The 22,113-nt window shown below is 43.7% G+C and overlaps 1 protein-coding gene across 5 annotated transcripts in view; it reads right to left on the reverse strand.

Annotated features, from left to right (window-relative positions):
* The window catches only part of LOC106565988 (semaphorin-3F), a 115,626-nt gene extending 94,610 nt beyond the window's left edge, over nt 1-21,016 (reverse strand). For 4 of the 5 annotated variants that reach the window (XM_014133730.2, XM_014133729.2, XM_014133728.2 and 1 more), the window contains exons 1-2: nt 20,689-21,016; nt 18,580-18,737 (exon numbers count right to left, since the gene is read on the reverse strand). In XM_014133730.2, the coding sequence (XP_013989205.1) occupies nt 18,580-18,694 (115 nt within the window). In that variant the 5' untranslated portion in view covers nt 18,695-18,737; nt 20,689-21,016. The remainder of the gene's footprint in view (nt 1-18,579; nt 18,738-20,688) is intronic. The other variant, XM_014133727.2, reaches the window with a different exon arrangement.
* Between the last annotated feature and the right edge of the window lie 1,097 nt (nt 21,017-22,113).

The following is a 22,113-nucleotide window of genomic DNA, read 5'->3' on the forward strand; positions in this document are numbered from 1 at the left end:
AAATTAAATCATTATCTTAAAAGAAATGGAGATATTAGTCCTAAGCAGACCAAAATACTTCAGTGTCATATAGGCCTATATTATTCTTCCAGTGAGCAGAGGCAGACTTGAATTCTTCCCTGGCCCACGTCAAAAGTTCGGGGCCAATTCTTAATCTCTGAAGCTTTTATTACTGTTGCAACATAAGGATTTAATACTACATTTAAACCGTATTCTGTTGGCTTGGTGATTTCACACAGCATTGAGAAATCCCAGTCCTCTAACTTAATTAATCAATTTGTTCTCTTCCCCAATCTTCTTGCAACATTGCACAGGGTATCCAGTACTGCACAGCACACTGAAAAAGTTGTAGTATTTTTAAAACAGTTTAACCTTTCCACTTCTGTCAGTGGCAAGGAAAGAGACCAAGAAGATTTATAGAGATCATCTTTCCTTTGCCAACAGTAGGGCGGTTGTAAATTGTAAAGCTATCAAGTAAGCCTTTCCATCATTGGGATGCGTTCTGGTCTAAATTAATGTCTTCATTTTATTGTTAATGATGAATTAACCATGGATTTGCGGTTTAATTAAGCACAAACATGTTCAATAACAAGAACAACGTAATCTGGTCACGGATGTTAGTATGTAAATCTTGCTGTACGTAACCATTCCCTAGTGATGTTGGATTAATCAACAGTCAGGCTAATATATTCCAGACTGACTGAGATTCAATACAGGAGGTGATTATTGGTGAAAACCCTGCCTGTTACCTCCCCATCGTCTTCATGCCAAAAGAGTTTGGTTTTGTTTCCTATCTCTTTGTTGCTCAACTGAGTGGACACCATTAAAAAGGACTCAGTCAGAACGAGGCTATAGAGAGAAGGCATGCCATGAGAAGAAAATGCCATGCACACAATGCCCCCCGATTCACATGCACCCAATGTACATCACCCCCTTTGAAACCGTAGAGCGCCACTTTATCTTAATGTGAACCATGGGGGCCAAAGCCAGCGTAAGGGATACCAGTGAAGATGTAAGGTATATTGTGGGTTGGTTCCAGTAGAACAATAGCACTGGAATGGGTAGAACTATCACATGCTCTGACCATTCCTGGGATTCTTAAAAATACTGTCTCTGCAGTACAATGGCATTGTCTAACTGATCATGACATGAATGTTCACCATGAGGTCCCCAGAGGACAGCAGACTCCCATCACTGTATGGAAGGTTTAACGCTGGGTACAGCGGAACACATCAATTCATGCAACGTGAAATTCTCAAAAACAGCTTCGGATCATTTCCGAGTTCTGAGTAAATATCATCCTAGCATGGGCACCAAGAGGGGGAAGTGGAGAAAAACAATGGAGAAAGTGAGAGGAAGAAAGAGAGAGAGAGATGCATTTAACCAATGTTGTCTGCCTCCTTGTGTTGAAGCCTCCTGGCTTCCCTTCAGACATGAATGAAGTCAGTGAATTGTGGACCAGCCCACATAAACGCCCCTCTACTGTTGAGACGTAGGACTCCTTTCACTGGGATTAGAAAGGAGGCGACACCACCAACAACAACAGCAACACATTGGGAACGGAGGCCTCTGTTCTTCTTTCTCATTCTCTCACAAACATACACACATGCACACGCACACACACACTTTTCCACATAGGCCCACATTGCCAGCATACCATTGGAGACACCTACAGAGGGTGCCTGAGAACAGGGGCATCCGACAAAGCAGGAGGGTTAGAGGGGAGTGAAGGGGAGTGAACGAGGCAGGACATGGGGAGAATCTTGGCATCATGTCAATGCAATCGCCACAATGACTGGGGATGAGAAGCCATCTCCTCCACCAACAATCAGCACATTATCCACGCAACAGAAACCCCATCAGTACATGAACCCAGAAAACAAGGTCTGGAACCCAGAAAACAAGGTCTGGAACCTCATGTCCCACCACACAGGGCCTAAAATCCCCCAGTTCTTTCATTCCAAATTCAGGGCCTTTCCCTTCTCTATTATTCTTCCAGGAAGTGGTTCATTGGAGGGATCAGAGCCTTAGCCCACCCAAGGGTGATCTCTGAGGAGTGTCACTGCTCCTCAATGTTCTGACACCCACACTGACTGACTCTCACATGCACTCTGCCTTCCCTAGCCTGAAAGCCACAATGACTATGGAAAAGAGATGTGAAAACAAATCCAGTTGGATGGAGAACAATCCACCATGGATTCTTGGCCATGTACATTATGCTACGCCTGAAGCATTTGACTCAATGACACTACATCTGTGAGACCACACTTGTTGAATTGATGTTCAGTTTCCTACAATATGCATGCCGCATGAAAGGTGAGAGCGAGAGCTAACACTAGTTACAGGACGTGAGTGGTCTCATATATAGTAGCTTCCACATTTATATGGTGTGTGACCAAACCAGAGTGTTCCAGACAAAACACTTGCTCTGTTTATTTTTATTTAACATGGGTGAACATTGATACCCTCCAAGTGCACCTGATGGATGAGCAGAGAGGGGTGAGGGGGAGGCTATAGGGTGTGACCTCGTTGTTGGTTAGGGTAGCAGTGAAAGGAACTGGGGTAAAATAGTGCTGTCACTGAGGTAGGAGGAGGAATGCTGCTGAGGCTGTTTTAAATCTAGCAGTGAAGCACAACTACAAACCTCCCTCCCACCAGATCAGCATTCGCTCCCAACCACACTCTCCATCTCCAACCCTGATCCCTCTCATACTCCCAGAGACAGACAGCTAGTTGGTCCTCATCCCACCAAAAGCATTGAGCTTATTGGGTTTCAGGGTGTTCTAATGGGCAAATTGTTTCTCTCTAGTGAACTTGTCTTCAAAGGTTCTGCAGCTGGGAGTGCTCCTGGGTGACACACACATGCACAAACACGCAAACACACATGGTAGGGATGCCTGAACTCACCCAGACCTGTTTCTTAAAGCTGCAATATGCAACTTTTTGGGCGACCTGACCAATATAAATGTCAGTTATAGATCTGTCATTCTCATTGAAAGCTAGTCTAAGAAGCTGTAGATCTGTTCTATGTGTGCTATTTCTATGCTTCCCATTCTTAAGTTTTGTTTTTGTGTCTTTAACTTTTGGTTTTGTACATCAGCTTCAAACAGCTGAAAATACAATATTTTTTGTTATGGGAAATATATTTCACAGCGGTTTAGATGGTACACTGATTCTCTACACTATACTTGCTTGTTTTGTCACATAAACTGAAATTCTGCGAACTATTTGAATTTTAGTAACCAGGAAATGGCAGAGTGATTTCTGCATAGTGCACCTTTAAACAGAACACACTATCCTCAAAGTAACTATTGATGTTGCCAAACTCCTGCTTGAACAGAAAAACAATACACAGCTTCTTTTTTAAGAATGATTAGTTGAGAGTTTCCCAACAGGCAATGCCAAGTCAGTTCACTGAGAAATACATACTCCCTAATGCTCAGTAAAATAGTAATTTCTCATTTTGGCAGACAACCACTTATATGGTCAGTGAGTGAATGGTATGGCTCAGTTATACTGTCCAGGCTCTACTCCAAATTAGCTCACATGCCAAGTGATCTGAAACAATTGAGTTAACACAATTTGTATGACAATTCAAAAGTGTAAAGAAAGTCAGGGGTTTGCTGATGTTCAGATAGGACCTAACAGTAGAGGAGAAGGCATGAGGTTACTGTCAGGGCATTGGCATGAAGGTGTCCCAGCACTCAACAACCATGAGCTAAACCATGTCAACCAACACTCAGAGACAGCTAATAAGAAACAGAGAGACAATTTGTTCTGAGTACGCCTCCAGCTCCCACGCTCCTCTCCTCATCCCGCCATCTATCCATCCTTCCATCTAGCCAGCCATGACCTTTCTAAGATACGAGGCCTGATACTGATGCCCCTCCATCCATTAGTAGTGTCTCAGCCAGCCCTCTCCAATTCCTCCCTCCAGGTTCACCCCATCACCTACTCTCTCCCTCACTCCCTTTTAGTCTCCCACGCCTTGCCTGAAGCACTTCCTCACTCCCTTTCTTTCTTTCACTCTTTCTCCCTCTCACCCTCGCACCCTCTCTCTCTAGCACCATCTCCTCTCACCCCCTCTCTCTCTTCCCAGATGAATTCTCTCTCTCTCTCTTCCAGAGACAAGTCCAGTCCATCAGTTCATCATGTCCCGCTAAGTCTCACCACAAGGAGGAGAGCAGAGCCAGGCTAGCTCAGTCCCTGGTGATTAGTCACTCCACATTTAAAGCACATCACTGGGATGGGAAGAGAAAAGGCTCTCCCTCCTCCCCACCAACAATAGAGTACCACAGTATGAGTCATAATACCCATGAATTCTAGAGGTCAAACAGGGAAATAGTTCAAATTGTTTTTCCACCATACATTATTTCCATAGTTTTTTTTTTAGAAACACTTAAATAAGGACTGTGTTTAGTGTAGGCTTACCCTGGCGTGACTTTTTGTGTAAATCTCTCTAGGACAAGGTGACTTTTATCATTATATTCGGCTCTATTTACCTCCCAAAATTAAATGCCAATTAGCTGCTAATGTGGCTATCAAAAATAACTACAAATGCCATGATGATCTGAATGAGACTGCCGAATAGAGGCAAAGGTAAGAATCTCTGGATTAACTATCTAATATTAGCTAAATGTAGTAATGAATAAATTGGCAACATTTCTTTAAATGTACAATTCTGTGAACTGTCTTGTGCAAGTTTTAAATTGACACAATTCCTGTTAGCAAAGGTGTCAGCTAGAGATGACGTGCAGGAGCTTGCAGGGATTTGTAGTCTTGCATGATGTCTCCTTTGATGCTAATTATCATTTTAGAATCTGAATGTAAATAGAGCCGAATATATTGATGTCACCTTGTCCGAGAGAGATTTACACTGTTATCAAAGCGTCACGCCAGGGTAAGTCTACACAAAACATATATTAAGTCTTTCTAAAATCCCCTATGGGAAAAATGTATGGTGGAAAAACAATTGGAACCATTTCCCTGTTTGACCGCTAGGTTTTATGGGTATTATGGCACCTCTACTGTTAGGCTCTTTAGGTCCATAACTAACTATGCTTGTACCTTTCCTCAGCCCCCTCCCATTTATGGACAGATATAATAAATGAATACTATATACATTTGAAGTGGGAAGTTTACATACACCTTAGCCAAATACATTTAATCTGTTTTTCACAATTCCTGACATTTAATCCTAGTAAAAATGTTGGCCTAGTCCTCCTGACAGAGCTGGTGTAACTGAGTCAGGTTTGTAGGCCTCCTTGCTCGCACAATCTTTTACAGTTCTGCCCACACATTTTCAATAGGATTGAAGTCAGGGCTTTGTGATGGCCACGCCAATACCTTGACTTTGTTGTCCTTAAGCCATTTTGCCACAACTTTGGAAGTATGCTTGGGGTCATTGTCCATTTGGAAGACCCATTTGTGACCAAGCTTTAACTTCCTGACTGATGTCTTGAGATGTTGCTTCAATACATTCACATAATTTTCCATCCTCATGATGCCATCTATTTTGTGAAATGCACCAGTCCCTCCTGCAGCAAAGCACCCCCACAACATGATGCTGCCACCCCCGTGCTTCACGATTGGGATGGTGTTCTTCGGCTTGCAAGCCTCCCCCTTTTTCCTCCAAACATAATGATGGTCATTATGGCCAAACAGTTCTATTTTTGTTTCATCAGACCAGAGGACATTTCTCCAAACAGTACGATCTTTGTCCCCATGTGCAGTTGCAAACTGTAGTCTGGCTTTATGGCTATTTTGGAGCAGTGGCTTCTTCCTTGCTGAGCGGCCTTTCAGGTTATGTCGATATATAGGACTCGTTTTTCTGTGGATATAGATACTTTTGTACCTGTTTCCTCTAGCATCTTCACAAGGTCCTTTGCTGTTGTTCTGGGATTGATTTGCACCTTTCGCACCAAAGTACCTTCATCTCTAGGAGACAGAACGTGTCTCCTTCCTGAGCGGTATGACGGCTGCATGGTTCCATGGTGTTTATACTTGCGTACTATTGTTTGTACAGATGAACGTGGTACTTTCAGGCGTTTGGAAATTGCTCCCAAGGATGAACCAGACTTGTGGACGTCTACAATTTTTTTCTGAGGTCTTGGCTGATTTCTTTTGATTTTCCCATGATGCCAAGCAAAGAGGCACTGAGTTTGAAGGTAGGCCTTGAAATACATCCACAAGTACACCTCCAATTAACTCAAATGATGTCAATTAGCCTATCAGAAGCTTCTAAAGCCATGACATAATTTTCTGGAATGTTCCAAGCTGTTTAAGGAAAGGTCAACTTAGTGTATGTAAACTTCTGACCCACTGGAATTGTGATACAGTGAATTATAAGTGAAATAATCTGTCTGTAAACAATTGTTGGAAAAATGACTTGTGTCATGCACAAAGTAGATGTCCTAACCTACATGCCAAAACTATAGTTTGTTAACAAGAAATGTGTGGAGTGGTTGAAAAAGGACTTTTAATTACTCCAACCTAAGTGTATGTAAACTTCCGACTTCAACTGTACATATCCCTCATATTCAACTCTGGACCCCGAAGCCAGTTCCACTGCTACTTTAAATTCTAACCCTCTAATCAGAGACTGATTTAGACCTGGGACACCAGGTGGGTGCATTTAGTTATTAGGTAGAACAGAAAACCAGCAGGCTCTGGACCTCGTGGAGTAAGAGTTGAATACCCTTACATACATATATGACATATTTTTTGTTTGTTATTGAAGTATAAATGACCAAAGTCACAATAGATTGCCATAGATTGTCTGTTAATTACCTAAATTACTTTGGTAAATTACTGGTAGCTTTGCAACCCTAGCTGTCCTCCCTACTCCCCAGACATAACCAGTATCTCTAATAAGATAGCCAGTCAGCTCTCCTCCATACTCCCCAGACATAACCAGTATCTCTAATAAGATAGCCAGTCAGCTCTCCTCCCTACTCCCCAGACATAACCAGCATCTCTAATAAGATAGCCAGTCACCTCTCCTCCCTACTCCCCAGACATAACCAGTATCTCTAATAAGATAGCCAGTCAGCTGTTCTCCCTATGCCAGGTGCCTATCTCTGTCTCCCTCCTGTCCAAACTCTGTCTGTCTGTCTTTGTATATGCGATGGCCATGTCTCAGCAGCATCATGGTAACAGAACCTAGCCCTGACAGACAGATGGTAATAAATTATGTCTGACTGGATAAACAGGACCAGCAGGGAGAGAGAGAGGCGCCCTTGACCCCCCATCACTGCCATCCCCTTAATTTCAGCCCTGGGGTCAAGCCTTGACCGCTAACCCCCAGAGAACTCCCACACACACATGGGGTCACATCTGGAGGGCCCATGGGGTTTGTGTCCTTGATGAATCTACTCTTCCACTTTCTCCTCTCCATCTCTCTCCATCTTTCTCCTTCTCTTTCTCAAACAGACAGACATAAAGCCTACACACACCAACCACAACCTCAATCACATTCCCAATATTGAATTGGTATGAAGGTTAAATTGTCTCCCAAAATCCACTTTTAAAGTTCCCATTTATCTTAATATCCTTGTTAATTTCAGACTCCATCTGAGTGCAGACACGACAACACACACCAGGGGAAATAAGACCAATCCAGAGATTGCATTAATTTCCCCTCTGAAGAGAGTAATTTCAAATCAGTTTGGTTTGTTTGAGAGGACAAGTGACAGGTAGTAACAGCCATGCTGCTATGGCAACCAAGCCAAAGAACTGTCACTGTCACACTCCACCTCCAAGCATGGGCTCTGTTGCGGTTTCCAGACACACACACACACACACACACACACACACACACACACACATACACACACACACACACATGCTTGAAGAGATGAATATTCAAGCAGTCATCCTCCTCCTCTGTCACTTTGAATCTTAAGAGAAACACTTCTTGAAAAACTATTATCATCTATCTCTGTGACTTTCATCTGCAATTCTCCCCTTATCCTCCATCCCTCGCCTTTCCGCCGCTGTCTCAGTAACAGGGGCTGAGGTTTACTCTATTACTCTACAGCCTCTGCCTCCATACCTTTTCATTAGAAGCAAAGGATCTGCAACGGTTCACCAAGGAGTTTCTTACATTTATAAGGAACAATAGTCAGAAGATCATTGATGCCTGTAGTCAATGGTCAACAAAACACGTCCTAACATGGGCAGTGTGGATGTCTGAATGTTCAGCACTCCTTGGGTCCTGCTTTGAAGGGGCTAGAAAAATGAGACGACAACATCGCTGCATCTACTACTGTGGCTAAAGCATTTTTTATCCGGTCTGTCAAATTTCGATTGGATAAAAAGGCCGCAGCAGACACCAAGAGACATGAACACACAAACCAACACACACACACACACACACACACACACACACACACACACACACACACACACACACACACACACACACACACACACACACACACACACACACACACACACACACACACACACACACACACACACAGACAAATCCATCAGAGAGCGGCAGTCTCACACCCCTGCTGAGCGTTGAAACCCTTTGCACAGCAGAGAGTGTGAAACAGAAGGGCCATTTATCAGGCCCCATGTGAAGAAGACTATGGTCTACATGTGATTTTGCATTCTGAAAAAGCATTTCATGTATTGGGAAAACTAAAAACCGCACTGTGGGAAAACCAGAAAAGCTTTATCCGATCTGGGGTTTTCATGGTTGGCAGAATTCTAATCAAAACATAATTCCACAGATGCACACATGCATAGATAGTCAAATTCATAAGGGTACATAAAGCAGTTATCTTAAAACATCAGGCTGTTACCGTACATGCCCTAGGGAGCATAAAAGTAATGGGGAGGGAAAAACTGTTGAAAGGTTATATTAATGTGGGTGAAATAAAGAGAACGGAGTAAAGAACGCTGTTAAAACGAGGAGAACACAGGAGAGCGTGGTGTGTGTAGGAGAGTACTATAAGAGTAAAGAAGGCTGTAAAAACGAGGAGAACATGGGAGACTGTGGTGTGTGTAGGAGAGTACTATAAGAGTAAAGAAGGCTGTAAAAACGAGGAGAACATGGGAGACTGTGGTGTGTGTAGGAGAGTACTATAAGAGTAAAGAAGGCTGTAAAAACGAGGAGAACATGGGAGAGCGTGGTGTGTGTAGGAGAGTACTATAAGAGTAAAGAAGGCTGTAAAAACGAGGAGAACACAGGAGAGCGTGGTGTGTGTAGGAGAGTACTATAAGAGTAAAGAAGGCTGTAAAAACGAGGAGAACACAGGAGAGCGTGGTGTGTGTAGGAGAGTACTATAAGAGTAAAGAAGGCTGTAAAAACGAGGAGAACATGGGAGACTGTGGTGTGTGTAGGAGAGTACTATAAGAGTAAAGAAGGCTGTAAAAACGAGGAGAACACAGGAGAGCGTGGTGTGTGTAGGAGAGTACTATAAGAGTAAAGAAGGCTGTAAAAACGAGGAGAACACAGGAGAGCGTGGTGTGTGTAGGAGAGTACTATAAGAGTAAAGAAGGCTGTAAAAACGAGGAGAACACGGGAGACTGTGGTGTGTGTAGGAGAGTACTATAAGAGTAAAGAAGGCTGTAAAAACGAGGAGAACATAGGAGAGCGTGGTGTGTGTAGGAGAGTACTATAAGAGTAAAGAAGGCTGTAAAAACGAGGAGAACACAGGAGAGCGTGGTGTGTGTAGGAGAGTACTATAAGAGTAAAGAAGGCTGTAAAAACGAGGAGAACACGGGAGACTGTGGTGTGTGTAGGAGAGTACTATAAGAGTAAAGAAGGCTGTAAAAACGAGGAGAACACAGGAGACTGTGGTGTGTGTAGGAGAGTACTATAAGAGTAAAGAAGGCTGTAAAAACGAGGAGAACATGGGAGACTGTGGTGTGTGTAGGAGAGTACTATAAGAGTAAAGAAGGCTGTAAAAACGAGGAGAACACAGGAGAGCGTGGTGTGTGTAGGAGAGTACTATAAGAGTAAAGAAGGCTGTAAAAACGAGGAGAACATGGGAGACTGTGGTGTGTGTAGGAGAGTACTATAAGAGTAAAGAAGGCTGTGAGAATGAGGAGAACATGGGAGAGTGTGGTGTGTGTAGGAGAGTACTATAAGAGTAAAGAAGGCTGTGAGAATGAGGAGAACATGGGAGAGCGTGGTGTGTGTAGGAGAGTACTATAAGAGTAAAGAAGGCTGTAAAAACGAGGAGAACACAGGAGAGCGTGGTGTGTGTAGGAGAGTACTATAAGAGTAAAGAACGCTGTTAAAACGAGGAGAACATGGGAGAGCGTGGTGTGTGTAGGAGAGTACTATAAGAGTAAAGAACGCTGTTAAAACGAGGAGAACACAGGAGAGCGTGGTGTGTGTAGGAGAGTACTATAAGAGTAAAGAAGGCTGTAAAAACGAGGAGAACACAGGAGAGCGTGGTGTGTGTAGGAGAGTACTATAAGAGTAAAGAAGGCTGTAAAAACGAGGAGAACATGGGAGACTGTGGTGTGTGTAGGAGAGTACTATAAGAGTAAAGAAGGCTGTGAGAATGAGGAGAACATGGGAGAGCGTGGTGTGTGTATGTGAGTACTGTAAGTGACTGACAGGAAGACTCTGGACCTGATGACTCTTTCCTCTTCTCTCTCTCTCCATCTTAACTTCACTCCACACCCCAATGTCTATCTCCCGTCCATCCGGTTCAACAGTGCCCTTTCCATGTCATGCCACCTCAGTGCCCATTCCTTTCTGCAGCCTGTCCATAGACCAGGCTACGTTAGACAGGCTGATGAGCTGATCCCTGAGATGAGGGAATCTGTCCTTTTCCTGTACAGGGGAACAGCTCTGACTCTAATTAAAAGGCCTGGCTATCCCAAACCACAGAATACAAATAATAAAAATGCAGTGATTCTGATTCAATTTGGATGGTATGTCTTTATAACTCTATTGAGAGAGATTGCAGCATGATTAAATACTTAGTTATGGGCTCTGTCTGATCACTGTCGCCTGCTGTCATGAAATACTCTGCTCACGGTGGTATAAACAGCATCAGCCTGCCTGCTTTTCATTTGCTGTTCATTCTCTTTGATTGAGAAGAATAGTCTTGAAGTGCTTCACGTCTTTCTTTTGAAATCCATGACATCACTTTGAGGGGGAGAGACAGGGATCATAGCTATATGGTAGTACTATAGTAGCAGTCAGATTCATCATTATGCAACAGGGCTGACATAAGACCACACAGAACAGAGGAGATTTAACACGTTCTATTTTCCCTCAGGCCTGTGATCCTAGTTACCGTGACGGTGACGCTGTGACAGAGCTGGTATGTCAAACTCTTCCGCCCTGAGAGGCCTACCTACCCCCCCCCCACCTTGCGGCCATCTCCCCTTTCCCCTTTGAAGCGTGCTAAAACAGGGTGCCCATGCTGTGCTAGGTAATCCCCACTCCTCCCTCCCCATGCCTCCCCTCCCTGCCTCTTCCTCCCCTCCCTGCCTCTGCCTCCCCTCCCTGCCTCTGCCAACCCCTTACCAACAAGCAACAAGAGAGGGTGTGAGGAGGAGGAGAGGAGGATATAGAGAGAAACAGAGACAGACACTATATTTAGAGCTCAAGCTGTCACCTTCTGTTTTCCCTCCTTGAATAATCAGTCTGACAGCATGACTCCTGCAGAGCAGAGGTTGCTGGGATGCAGTACACCCCCCCTTAACACAGCCAAGGTAATAATGTTTGCTGAAGGCTTGCGTGCCACAGCCACTGAATATAATTCTGTTGAAGCAATTTTTCAAAGACCTGAGAGATAAAAAGTCAGTCACAGAGTAAAGGAGCGACTGGTCTAGACAGTAAATGTGTGTCAACATGGTCAGTATGGTCAGCATGGTAAGCATGGTCAGTGATGGTCAGTGATGGTCAGCATGGTCAGTGATGGTCAGTGATGGTCAGCGATGGTCAGTGATGGTCAGCATGGTCAGCATGGTCAACATGGTCAACATGGTCAGCATGGTCAGTGATGGTCAGCATGGTCAGCGATGGTAAGCATGGTCAACATGGTCAGCATGGTCAGCGATGGTCAGCATGGTCAGTATGGTCAGCATGGTCAACATGGTCAACATGGTAAGCATGGTCAACATGGTCAACATGGTCAGCATGGTCAGCGATGGTCAGCATGGTCAGTATGGTCAGCATGGTCAACATGGTCAACATGGTAAGCATGGTCAACATGGTCAACATGGTCAGCAAGGTCAGCAAGGTTGGCAAGGTCAGCATGGTCAGCATGGTCAACATGGTCAACATGGTCAACATGGTCAGCATGGTCAACATGGTCAACATGGTCAACATGGTCAGCATGGTCAACATGGTCAACATGGTCAACATGGTCAGCATGGTCAACATGGTCAACATGGTCAACATGGTCAACATGGTCAGCATGGTCAACATGGTCAGCATGGTCAACATGGTCAGCATGGTCAGCATGGTCAACATGGTCAACATGGTCAGCATGGTCAACATGGTCAGCATGGTCAACATGGTCAGCATGGACTGCAGACTAGTAGCTCCCCTTCACTGCCTTTATATCTCAGGTCTTTGAAAAATGTTCAGCAGAAAAAAGCCAACCTAAAGAACTCCATTCACAACCCCAAACGTATAGATCAGCGGACAAGCACAGACTCACTACATGCTGTCGTTGAACTAAAATATCAGAGCACCCGTCGTGACCGACAGGGACTGACCGCACTCACTGCACTTGACTTGGCTTGTCTGAGCCCATTCCGAAAACATGCTGCTTATATGTATTAAACATCTGCTATCCTGGACATCTATTATAAACTCTGTATACATGCACAGCTGGCAGAGTGGAGCGAGGGATAGGGAGGGAGGGAGGTGGGATGCAGATTAGAGGTGACATGGCATATATCTGTGCAGAGTAAGGGGACGGAATAGCGCAGTTTGAGCAGGGAGAGGAGAGGACGGCAGGCAGGGGCCTTTCACACTGATGTACTAGCTACAGCGCGTCCGCTGCCTCTTACTTACATAGTGTGTCTGACATAGCACTCTCTATCCTTACCTAACAGCAGTGGCTCTCTGTGTCAGATGGTTTAGGTGAATCTGTCTTCTGGAGGTGGGAGTGTTCCCATTAATAAGTAATTATGCAAATCATCAGGATATAAAAAGACTGCAAATGTGTTCTGTTTTCACATCTTGCCTGTCCCTGTTCATATGGTTTAATGTCATGGAATCAGAATGAACTTTAAGACCAAATGAGCACTTAGACAAATAGCAGCCGCCTCTACCTGCTCTGAAAATGAACTGTGAGTAGCAGACATAACTGGAGACCCAGACACGGTCTCCCCAGTGATTATTATACCTTGACAAAGCTTCTTGTCATCTTCAGTGAACCATTGTTTTAAAACAACAACAACAGTTGAACCGGCCAGTGGATACAGTATATCCTAACTGATTGGCGAGAAAGAACCCTTGTCCCCTACATGTTTTGGTTCTGGTCTCATTGGGAGGGTTACACTCTGAAACCATGTCTCTGTCTGTCTGTCTGTCTGTCTGTCTGTCTGTCTGTCTGTCTGTCTGTCTGTCTGTCTGTCTGTCTGTCTGTCTGTCTGTCTGTCTGTCTGTCTGTCTGTCTGTCTGTCTGTCTGTCTGTCTGTCTGTCTGTCTGTCTGTCGACAAGATTCCAGCAGATCATTGATTGACATGGGCGTCTGTTATGGTAAAGCTCTGGCAGTTAGCTCTGGCTCCAGTGTCACAATAGACCCAACTAAATAGGAACCTAGGAGCCTGGAAGAGAGATGGATGGAGATCTACTCTGCCAGTCTGGACATGGGCATCTAACTGCCTCCGTTTCACTCTCACACTCACAGACACCCATCCACACAAACACCACACACACACATTCCCACCTCGTGTCCATTACATGGAGACCGGACTGTGGCCTTTTCCCCTGTCACTCTTGCCTTTCTTTCTTGGCTGGCCATCTCTCTCTCTTAGGCCCTGACAGGGGTGGAAAGCTCAGCTCAAGGCTGGCTCTCAGACAGACTGCGCACAAATAGACTGCCATAATGCTCTCCCTTTCAGTAGACATGTCAGCAAGGGTTTCAGACAACCCATACAGTATAGTAACTAAACACAGGCAGGCGGAAAGCTGAGAGAGCACCTCCAGCAAGGCATTTAACCATGAATAGGCTTTCCTCTCTTACCAGCCACAGTAGGCATGTCTGCATGTCCGCCCACATTTCTTTCTCTAATCTAAGAAACCTGGGCTATTGTAATCGTAGAGCCGTAGAGAGACACTGAGTGAAGTCTAAGTGAAGTTCACTGTGAGTAGTAGCATAATTCACATAATAGGGAAGCAGAAATATAGCCAGAGCTGATCTGTGTGTTAATATATTCCACCCTGAGAGCACAGACAGGAGAGGTGAGCTAACACTGAGCTCTTTGTGCTACTGTGATAATCACTTAACCATTACGTTACATGATAGAGAAAGAGAGAAGCCAAGGGAAGTTGAAATAACCTTGAGATTCTGTTTGAGAAATAGTCCAATTATATGACTGTCTGGCCGTGCATTTTCTCCCCTATTTAGAGTGTTCTTTTTCCCTCCCTCCCTCCCTCCCTCCCTCCCTCCCTCCCTCCCTCCCTCCCTCCCTCCCTCCCTCCCTCCCTCCCTCCCTCCCTCCCTCCCTCCCTCCCTCCCTCCCTCCCTCGCCACCAACTCTGTTTCCAGGTGTTGCACCCTGGACCAAAGGCAAAAAGAAAACAACGTTAAACACTTTCGAATGTGACTGAAGATTAGCGTAACGAGCTATTAGCTAATATGCTCACATTCTCCCAAGGTGTGTGTGTGTGTGTGTGGGGGGGGGTGCAGTTAGTGTGAATGGCTCCTGTTTTGGGGGTCATGACCCCTGAGGAGTACCACACCTTGAAATAGCATGTGATTATAGAGCTTGTTGGAGGATAAATATAAGAGTTCTTCTCTCAGAGGCTGAAACCAGTCAGTCCTATTAGCTCTTTACAAATAAAGATGGCAATGGGTACCCTTAATAAGGAACACAAGGGTGGTGCTTTGTTTGTGTTTGTAACATTGTATTACAACGTCCACCATCCACTTTGCAAGTTCCACTGACCCCAAAAGAAAAACACCCAACCAAAAACCGGAGAAAGTGTGTCTAATAAAAAGCATGAGCTGGAGCTCCCCCAGAGAACATGATGTAGTGTCGAGGTGCTGACTAACGGAGAATAAACTGGAAGCTAGAAAAACTAAGAAAGTCGCACACTCCATTAGTATAACCTCCCAGTCATTTATTGGATAAAAAACACCAACGTTTCGGCATAACTGTGCCTTCTTCAGGGTGTCTATATGTCTACCATAGGTCTCAACGATGTCTGTAAACACACTTTCTGTTCTTTGAAAAGTGCCCACTTTATCTTCATAACCTTAACATGTGTTTGCTAACCAGCCTGCGATAAGCATTTAGAAAAGGCGTTTAACGTGTATGCGAGCATGTAAGTGTGTTTTTGCGTGTGTGTCTAACTGGGAGGATTGTGTTCAACAAGTGCTTTAGTGTATTCAATAGGTGTAAAATGGTGTGTATGTCTGTTTTCTTCACCATTCATCTCATACTACTAAAGCAGTGTGGGAGATGATCGATGCTTACGAGTCCTGAGTGGACATTCCTTTACTCTCAGTTGCTGTTTACTCTTCCCTTATCACGAGTGATAACTCACAGCCCTGCACCGACTCTGACCCCCTCACTGGCTACTTTTATAGACCTCACTTTATACTACAGACAACTGATATAAACTTACATAGAGAGCTCAGTGCTGATAGGGACTTAAGCTATTTCAATTCAAGTATTAGAAGATAAGGTAGGCGGACTGATATTATGGACAACATTCAACAGAAACTATAGACAGATCTGGGACCTTTACTCAAAAAAAAAAATCTGAATCAAGTAAAACTGAAAATGTACTCAATACTTTGGAGGAAAATTTCAGTTGAAGAAATAAAAATGATATAACAATTTATAGCTCAGAATGATAGAAAACTAAATTTTAAACAACATGGGCAACAATTCCCGAGAGAGCATTTTGCTTAATCATTGTGCTGGGAAATAATCATAGGGAATGTGCTGTCATGTCACAATGGAGTTATGTGATGGCTAGCTTGCATGTGACGTGTCTCTCCCCTCTCCCCCCCTGCTCAGGAAAAAAAAACGACAGAAGATAAGAGATTTAAAACATTTCTATGAAAATAGAACCTGGATTTTGAGCTGTGAAAAGGAGACAGTAAATGACAATGTGAACTAATATGACTTGAACATGGATTCAACCAGTGTCGTAGCATTAACTGAAAACGGCCTCCTACACATCTTAGATGCATCAGTCTGGCAGACCAAGGTCTCTGTGAGATGGTCTGTAGCACAAGTTCCCTGAGTGAGTTGACTGACATCCATCTTTCCTTTCCATGTAGCATGCACTCAAGTCCTCATCCAAAGGAAATAAATTCTCTCTAATGGCCCCTGCCCTTTACTCCATGTGTTGATGTTTTAGGTGCATGCCATGTCTGTGCTTTTATGTTTATACACACAGTTAATGCAAATCTGTGTGTGTCTGTGTTGCAAGGCACCCACACGCAGCTTCAAAGCAATCAATAATGCCAGACATAGTAAACAAACTCCCGAACTAGCTTTAGTTAAACCGTCTGACAGTCTGAGTCCTCAGCAGAAAGGACTGGCCCAAGTCTAACCACACTGATGACCTGCAGGGGGTCGACAGCAACTACAACTCATCCAAGAATATGACATATAATTACACAAAACATTACATGAAAAAAAATGATTTAGAACAAACTGTCTACAAGTCTGACATTGAAACTGGAGGGGAAGGTTTTAACCTCAGTGTTTGACAATAGACCAACCAGATTACAGAATACTTTTGGTATTAGCCAGAAGTCACACTGATGCCACAGGTTAGGATTCACATTTAGGCAACACAGTCCACAATGTACTGTACCACAACTGCTCCAATAGACAGAGATTGCCATCATGAAATAGTAGGTACAAGAGGTTGTGTAAAGCTTGGAGTGTCGAAATCAAAAAGCTTGTTTAAAAACAGTTGGATGGCTAGAAAGAGATTAGTTGCATTTTTAAGAGGTTAGATATACACTTGTTAAAATTCAGCTAAGCACCCCTGGCAAGCTCCAAGGAATCTTGACCCCATGGATATGCTTTTCAAAATGTGTAGCAAAAAAATTGACTCAAGGTCTATAAAGGAATCAATATGGGCACAATTAAAAGCAATTCCCCTCAGCGTGAGCCAAAATGACACAATTAGAAAATGTGCAGCTCATGTTCAATTCTAGTCACCAACAAAGTAAAGATGCTCTGTCAAGCATATAGGTCTCTAAAAAAACAATTAAAAACAAAAAAGGAACTAATTGAAAGGAAATTGGAAAGAAATTACCAATTTGGAGCAGTGTGATTGTGAAAACAAACATGATTAGAGAGTGAAAACAGACAGGTAAGCAAAAGAGAGAGAGAGAGAGAGAGAGAGAGAGAGAGAGAGAGAGAGAGAGAGAGAGACTCAGGTTGCCCAATTCTACATACTTGCAGACAAAAAGAAAAAGTGCAGAATCTCCTCTCAGTCCCCAGGTGAGGTGATGAGGATTTAAAGTCATCTGGAGGCTTTGCGAGTCCTCCGCTCCTTTGAGCTCCATCCCAGGGTTCACCTCACGATTAGCCTACAGATGTAGGATATTAGTTTGAGGCCATTTGCTACTGCAGGAAAATAATCCTGCAGCAACAGGAAATGTGAAATAAGTGGATTATAATTTATACATTTTTGTAAGGGTTGATACATTTTTCATAAGGGAAAATTTTCAAAGTGGAGATTAAAAACTTCAGAAGCCTTTTTATACCTCAAATACACTACAAGTTTTACATTCCCTGCATTGCAGGAAAGTTCTACTGCAACAGGGTGATCAAAGTAAGCCCCTACACCTGTAAATAGACACAGCAATTAGGTCTACAAGACATTAGAGATAATGTCCATAAAGAACCATTTTGAAGGTACAGTTCAAAACACAGACAGGGCCTCATGTGACATTGAAAGGCATTCATAATACGCTGGGCCCTCTAAATGTGTACACGGCCAAATGTTAAAACCAACTTGATTTCAGAGGGGAGCTGAGGGCAGGCAAAGCCCTGTTGGAGGACTGTGGTAGTCAGTCAGTCAGTCTGTTTAATGAAGATGTGCTCTCTGGCCCTGAACAGTAGGAACAAACAGCACCTCTCCTCTCCTCATCTCTCTCATCGCCCCCTCTCTCAGCAGATAATCAGGTTTCAGCCAGAGAGAGAGAGGGATGGGCTCTGACTGACACCATGGTGTGCCAAAATAAGCGCATAGCTGGCTATTACAGCAGTCTAGTCCCTCTAAACCCTACATTTCACCAAGAGCAGACAAAGCTAGGAGGAAGCGTGAAAATAAAAACCTAGAAGCAACCACAAGAGCTCACATACAAGGACATTCTATCCACCTGTTTTCAGTCACAGAGAACCAGACAAACTATTTGAGATATCTGAAAGTGGGAGGGTCTTACCTTTGAAGGAGAGGAAAACCCGAGGGGCAGAGAGGGGCTCAATGGCCAGTGTGGGCAATGCTTCGGCCGACAGGGCCAGCAAGGTGGACAGCCACCATAGTTTGTCCCACGGCATGGTCTCTCCGCTTCCAGAAACAGAGGAGAAACAGTCCAGGAAGCTGGAGAGAGAGAGCGAGAGAGAGAGAGAGAGAGAGAGAGAGAGAGAGAGAGAGAGAGAGAGAGAGAGAGAGAGAGAGAGAGAGAGAGAGAGAGAATGATCAGCTCTGTACCACACCCCATACTCACACCTGCAACATATTGGACCTACTAACTCCTTCTGGGTTAGGGTTCTGTACAATTTTTCACGAAAAAAAGTGTTGCATGTTGTAACTATCAACACTAAGTGAATGTTTATGCATCCATTTTGAGGATATTTATCATACAAATTCCAACTTTCACTATCACTCTTATAAAAAGGAAGTGTTGTTGAGAGGGGATAAATCACAGATGAGACCTGCAGTCTCTTGTCCTCCCAGGTAAGTCGGTACAGGTACAGACCACTACAATGCAACAGAGCACGTCAATGTAGGGATGGAATTGTTGGGGCGCGGCCCGAGCTCGGCGTTCGTTCACATGGAATTACAGTTTCCCCCTCAACTATTCTGCATCTTCATTAATCGAATTTTACTCCGAGACCCCGCAACATCCCCATCACTGTCCCATTATAAAACGCACCAGTCCACAGTTCCCTGCTCCCCAGCGTCTCCGCAGACCCCAGAGAGCAAAGAGCACCAGAGGTGTTACCACGTCCCTAAAAAAGGTAGGTCTGGCGGGTCTGCCACACACCAGCTAACCGCTGCCCTGTAACGCAATTTTTTTAAATAAAAACTCATACACGCATATAGGTTTACTTTTATGCCCAGTAAACGAGTCTGTTGTCAAATTATCTGGAGATATGTTACGCAAACGTAGCACAGCACACTGGCATCTCCAAAAATTGACAGTAATCTCTATAATAAAACGTGCGACGTTTAAAGTGACATGATAAAAGCCTATGAATAACCTAATGTAGATAATTTAACAAAACACCACGTAAGTAGAGATAATGTTAATATTAAGGCTGATTTATGAGCTTTGGAGCTCATAAAGGCTACTTAAAGACATGTTTTGCCATCTAATCCCTCCTGCATGGCACTGTTCTGCTCGTAACGCGGGTCAACAGGGTATGAGGTCAAGCTGCCACGAAGGGATTTAGGATCAAGTTCCCAATGAGAGAATCAACCCTCCCGGTTAGGACAGACCTCCAAGCGTAGAATTCCAAATTATAGCCTGCCATTTTGCCCAAATAAAGCGTGACTGGGTTTAAAATGATACGACATTGTTATTGCTAAACATGAATTATTACGTTGAGAATGGGATTTAGGCAACTAAATGAACTGGAATAACAGACGTCTGTGCAAATAAATTAAATTAGGTAACTCTTAACATTTTAGACTGTCTTTAACTGGGGAAAGGCTTGTGTTATAACAGAATAACAACAGTCTATTGACTGTTTGAAACCACCCACTAATAGCAGCACACATTTCTACAGCCTGTCGGATAAAGAAACTCGAGCGCTATAAAATGCTCGCTTCTTGCGACGCTCGTGAGAAGTACAGTAGCTCAAAAGACCATGCAAGAGCTCTCATAGCAGTTTGAAATGCAGAGGAATCTGCAAGAAATCCAAACGGGTGTATTATGGCTAATATGATACGATAGTCTACTACGGGGACTGAAAGCTTAGGCTATATTGTTCCTCATGCCGGCACAATGCAACAAAATAATACATGATTATAAAATTAACAATAAAAAGAAACCAATAAAACTGGATTTGATTACACAAAGCATTAGCTTCTTATTTGGCTACACTTAAATCAGTAGACTTAAAATAGTATAGACTATTATAGACAATAGTCCTAATTCACCAATTATTGTTCGACTCAATTACTGGAGCCATTGTGTTTTGATTGTAATCTCTTAGGATAATAAATAATTCAACATGGACATATGAGTCATGATTTGACTGAAAAAGCTTAGGCCCTATGCATCAAAACATTAGAGATAAATAAAGTAGCCTACAGTTGTGCCTACCTGGTTATTATTGCCCGGTGTAAATTGTGTTGAATCCAGTTATACAAGTCATTGAGAAGGTAGTAAACAAAATCCTATTCAAGTATTCTTCAGTGTAGCCTACGAATGAAGCAGCGGAGATCCTGCACGATTCCCTGGTAACAAATATATAGGTTCCAAATGAACTTGTTAATCACCTCAGCTTGCAATGTGTGTGTCCTCTATGCTATTTTCTCAGTCTATTGTGTACAATCCCACTTTGTTGTTGTCATAATGAGCGTTATTCCTTTAAATGGAGTAGTTGCTAAAGTTGAAACGCGGCGCACGCAACACAGCTCTTTAGGCTACTGAAGGGGAAACGCATTGGCAGGTGGATACAGCGCGCTCGCCGGTATCCTGCATAGACACACCCATGGGGCGGGAACTTACCTTAGCAGCGACGCCCCTGTACCTCCCTCTTGAAGATAAACTGTCTGGAACACAACCGCAAGATTTCACGTCTACAATATCCAGGGTCCACAGGCAGAGTAACTTCAAAACTTGACGTTTCTGAATATATACTGAACAAAAATATAAAGGCAACATGCAACAATTTCAGAGATTTGATTTAATTACAGTTCATATAAATAAATAAATTAGACCCTAATCCGTGGATTTCACATGACTGGGAATACAGATATGCATCTGTTCACCACAGATACCTTAAAAAAAGGTAGGGAGGTGGATGGAAAACCAGTCAGTATCTTGTGTCCACAATTTGTCTAATGCAGCATGACACATCTCCTTTGCATAGATCGGGCTGTTGGTTGTGGCCTGTGGAATGTTGTCCCACTCCTCTTCAATGGCTGTGCAAAGGTCCTGGATATTGGCAAGAATTGGAACACTCTGTTGTACACTTCGATCCAGAGAATTCCAAACATACTCAATAGGTGACATGTCTGGTGAGTATGCAGGCCATGGAAGAACTGGGACATTTTCAGCTTCCAGGAATTGTGTACAGATCCTTGCGACATGGGGCCGTGCATTATCATGCTGAAACATAAGGTGATGGCGGTGGATGAATGGCACAACAATGGGCTTCAGGATCTTGTCACAGTATCTCTGTGCATTCAAATTGTCGGACGTACTGACAAATTCTATAAAGTGACACTGAAGATGGCTTATGGTAGAGAACTGAACATTCAATTCTTTGTCAACAGCTCTGGTGGATATTCCTGCAGTCAGCATGCCAATTGCACTCTCCCTCGAAACTTGAGACATCTGTGGCATTGTGTTGTGTATCTGTACATTTTAGAGTAGCCTTTTATTGCCCCCAGTACAAGGTGCACCTGTGTAATGATCATGCTGTTTAATCAGCTTCTTGATATGCCACACCTGTCAGGTGGATGGATTATCTTGGCAAAGGATAAATGCAATAAGGCCCGAAGAGGTGTGGTATATCGGCCA

Source organism: Salmo salar, chromosome ssa12, assembly GCF_905237065.1.
Source record: "Salmo salar chromosome ssa12, Ssal_v3.1, whole genome shotgun sequence".
Classification (NCBI taxonomy): domain Eukaryota; kingdom Metazoa; phylum Chordata; class Actinopteri; order Salmoniformes; family Salmonidae; genus Salmo; species Salmo salar.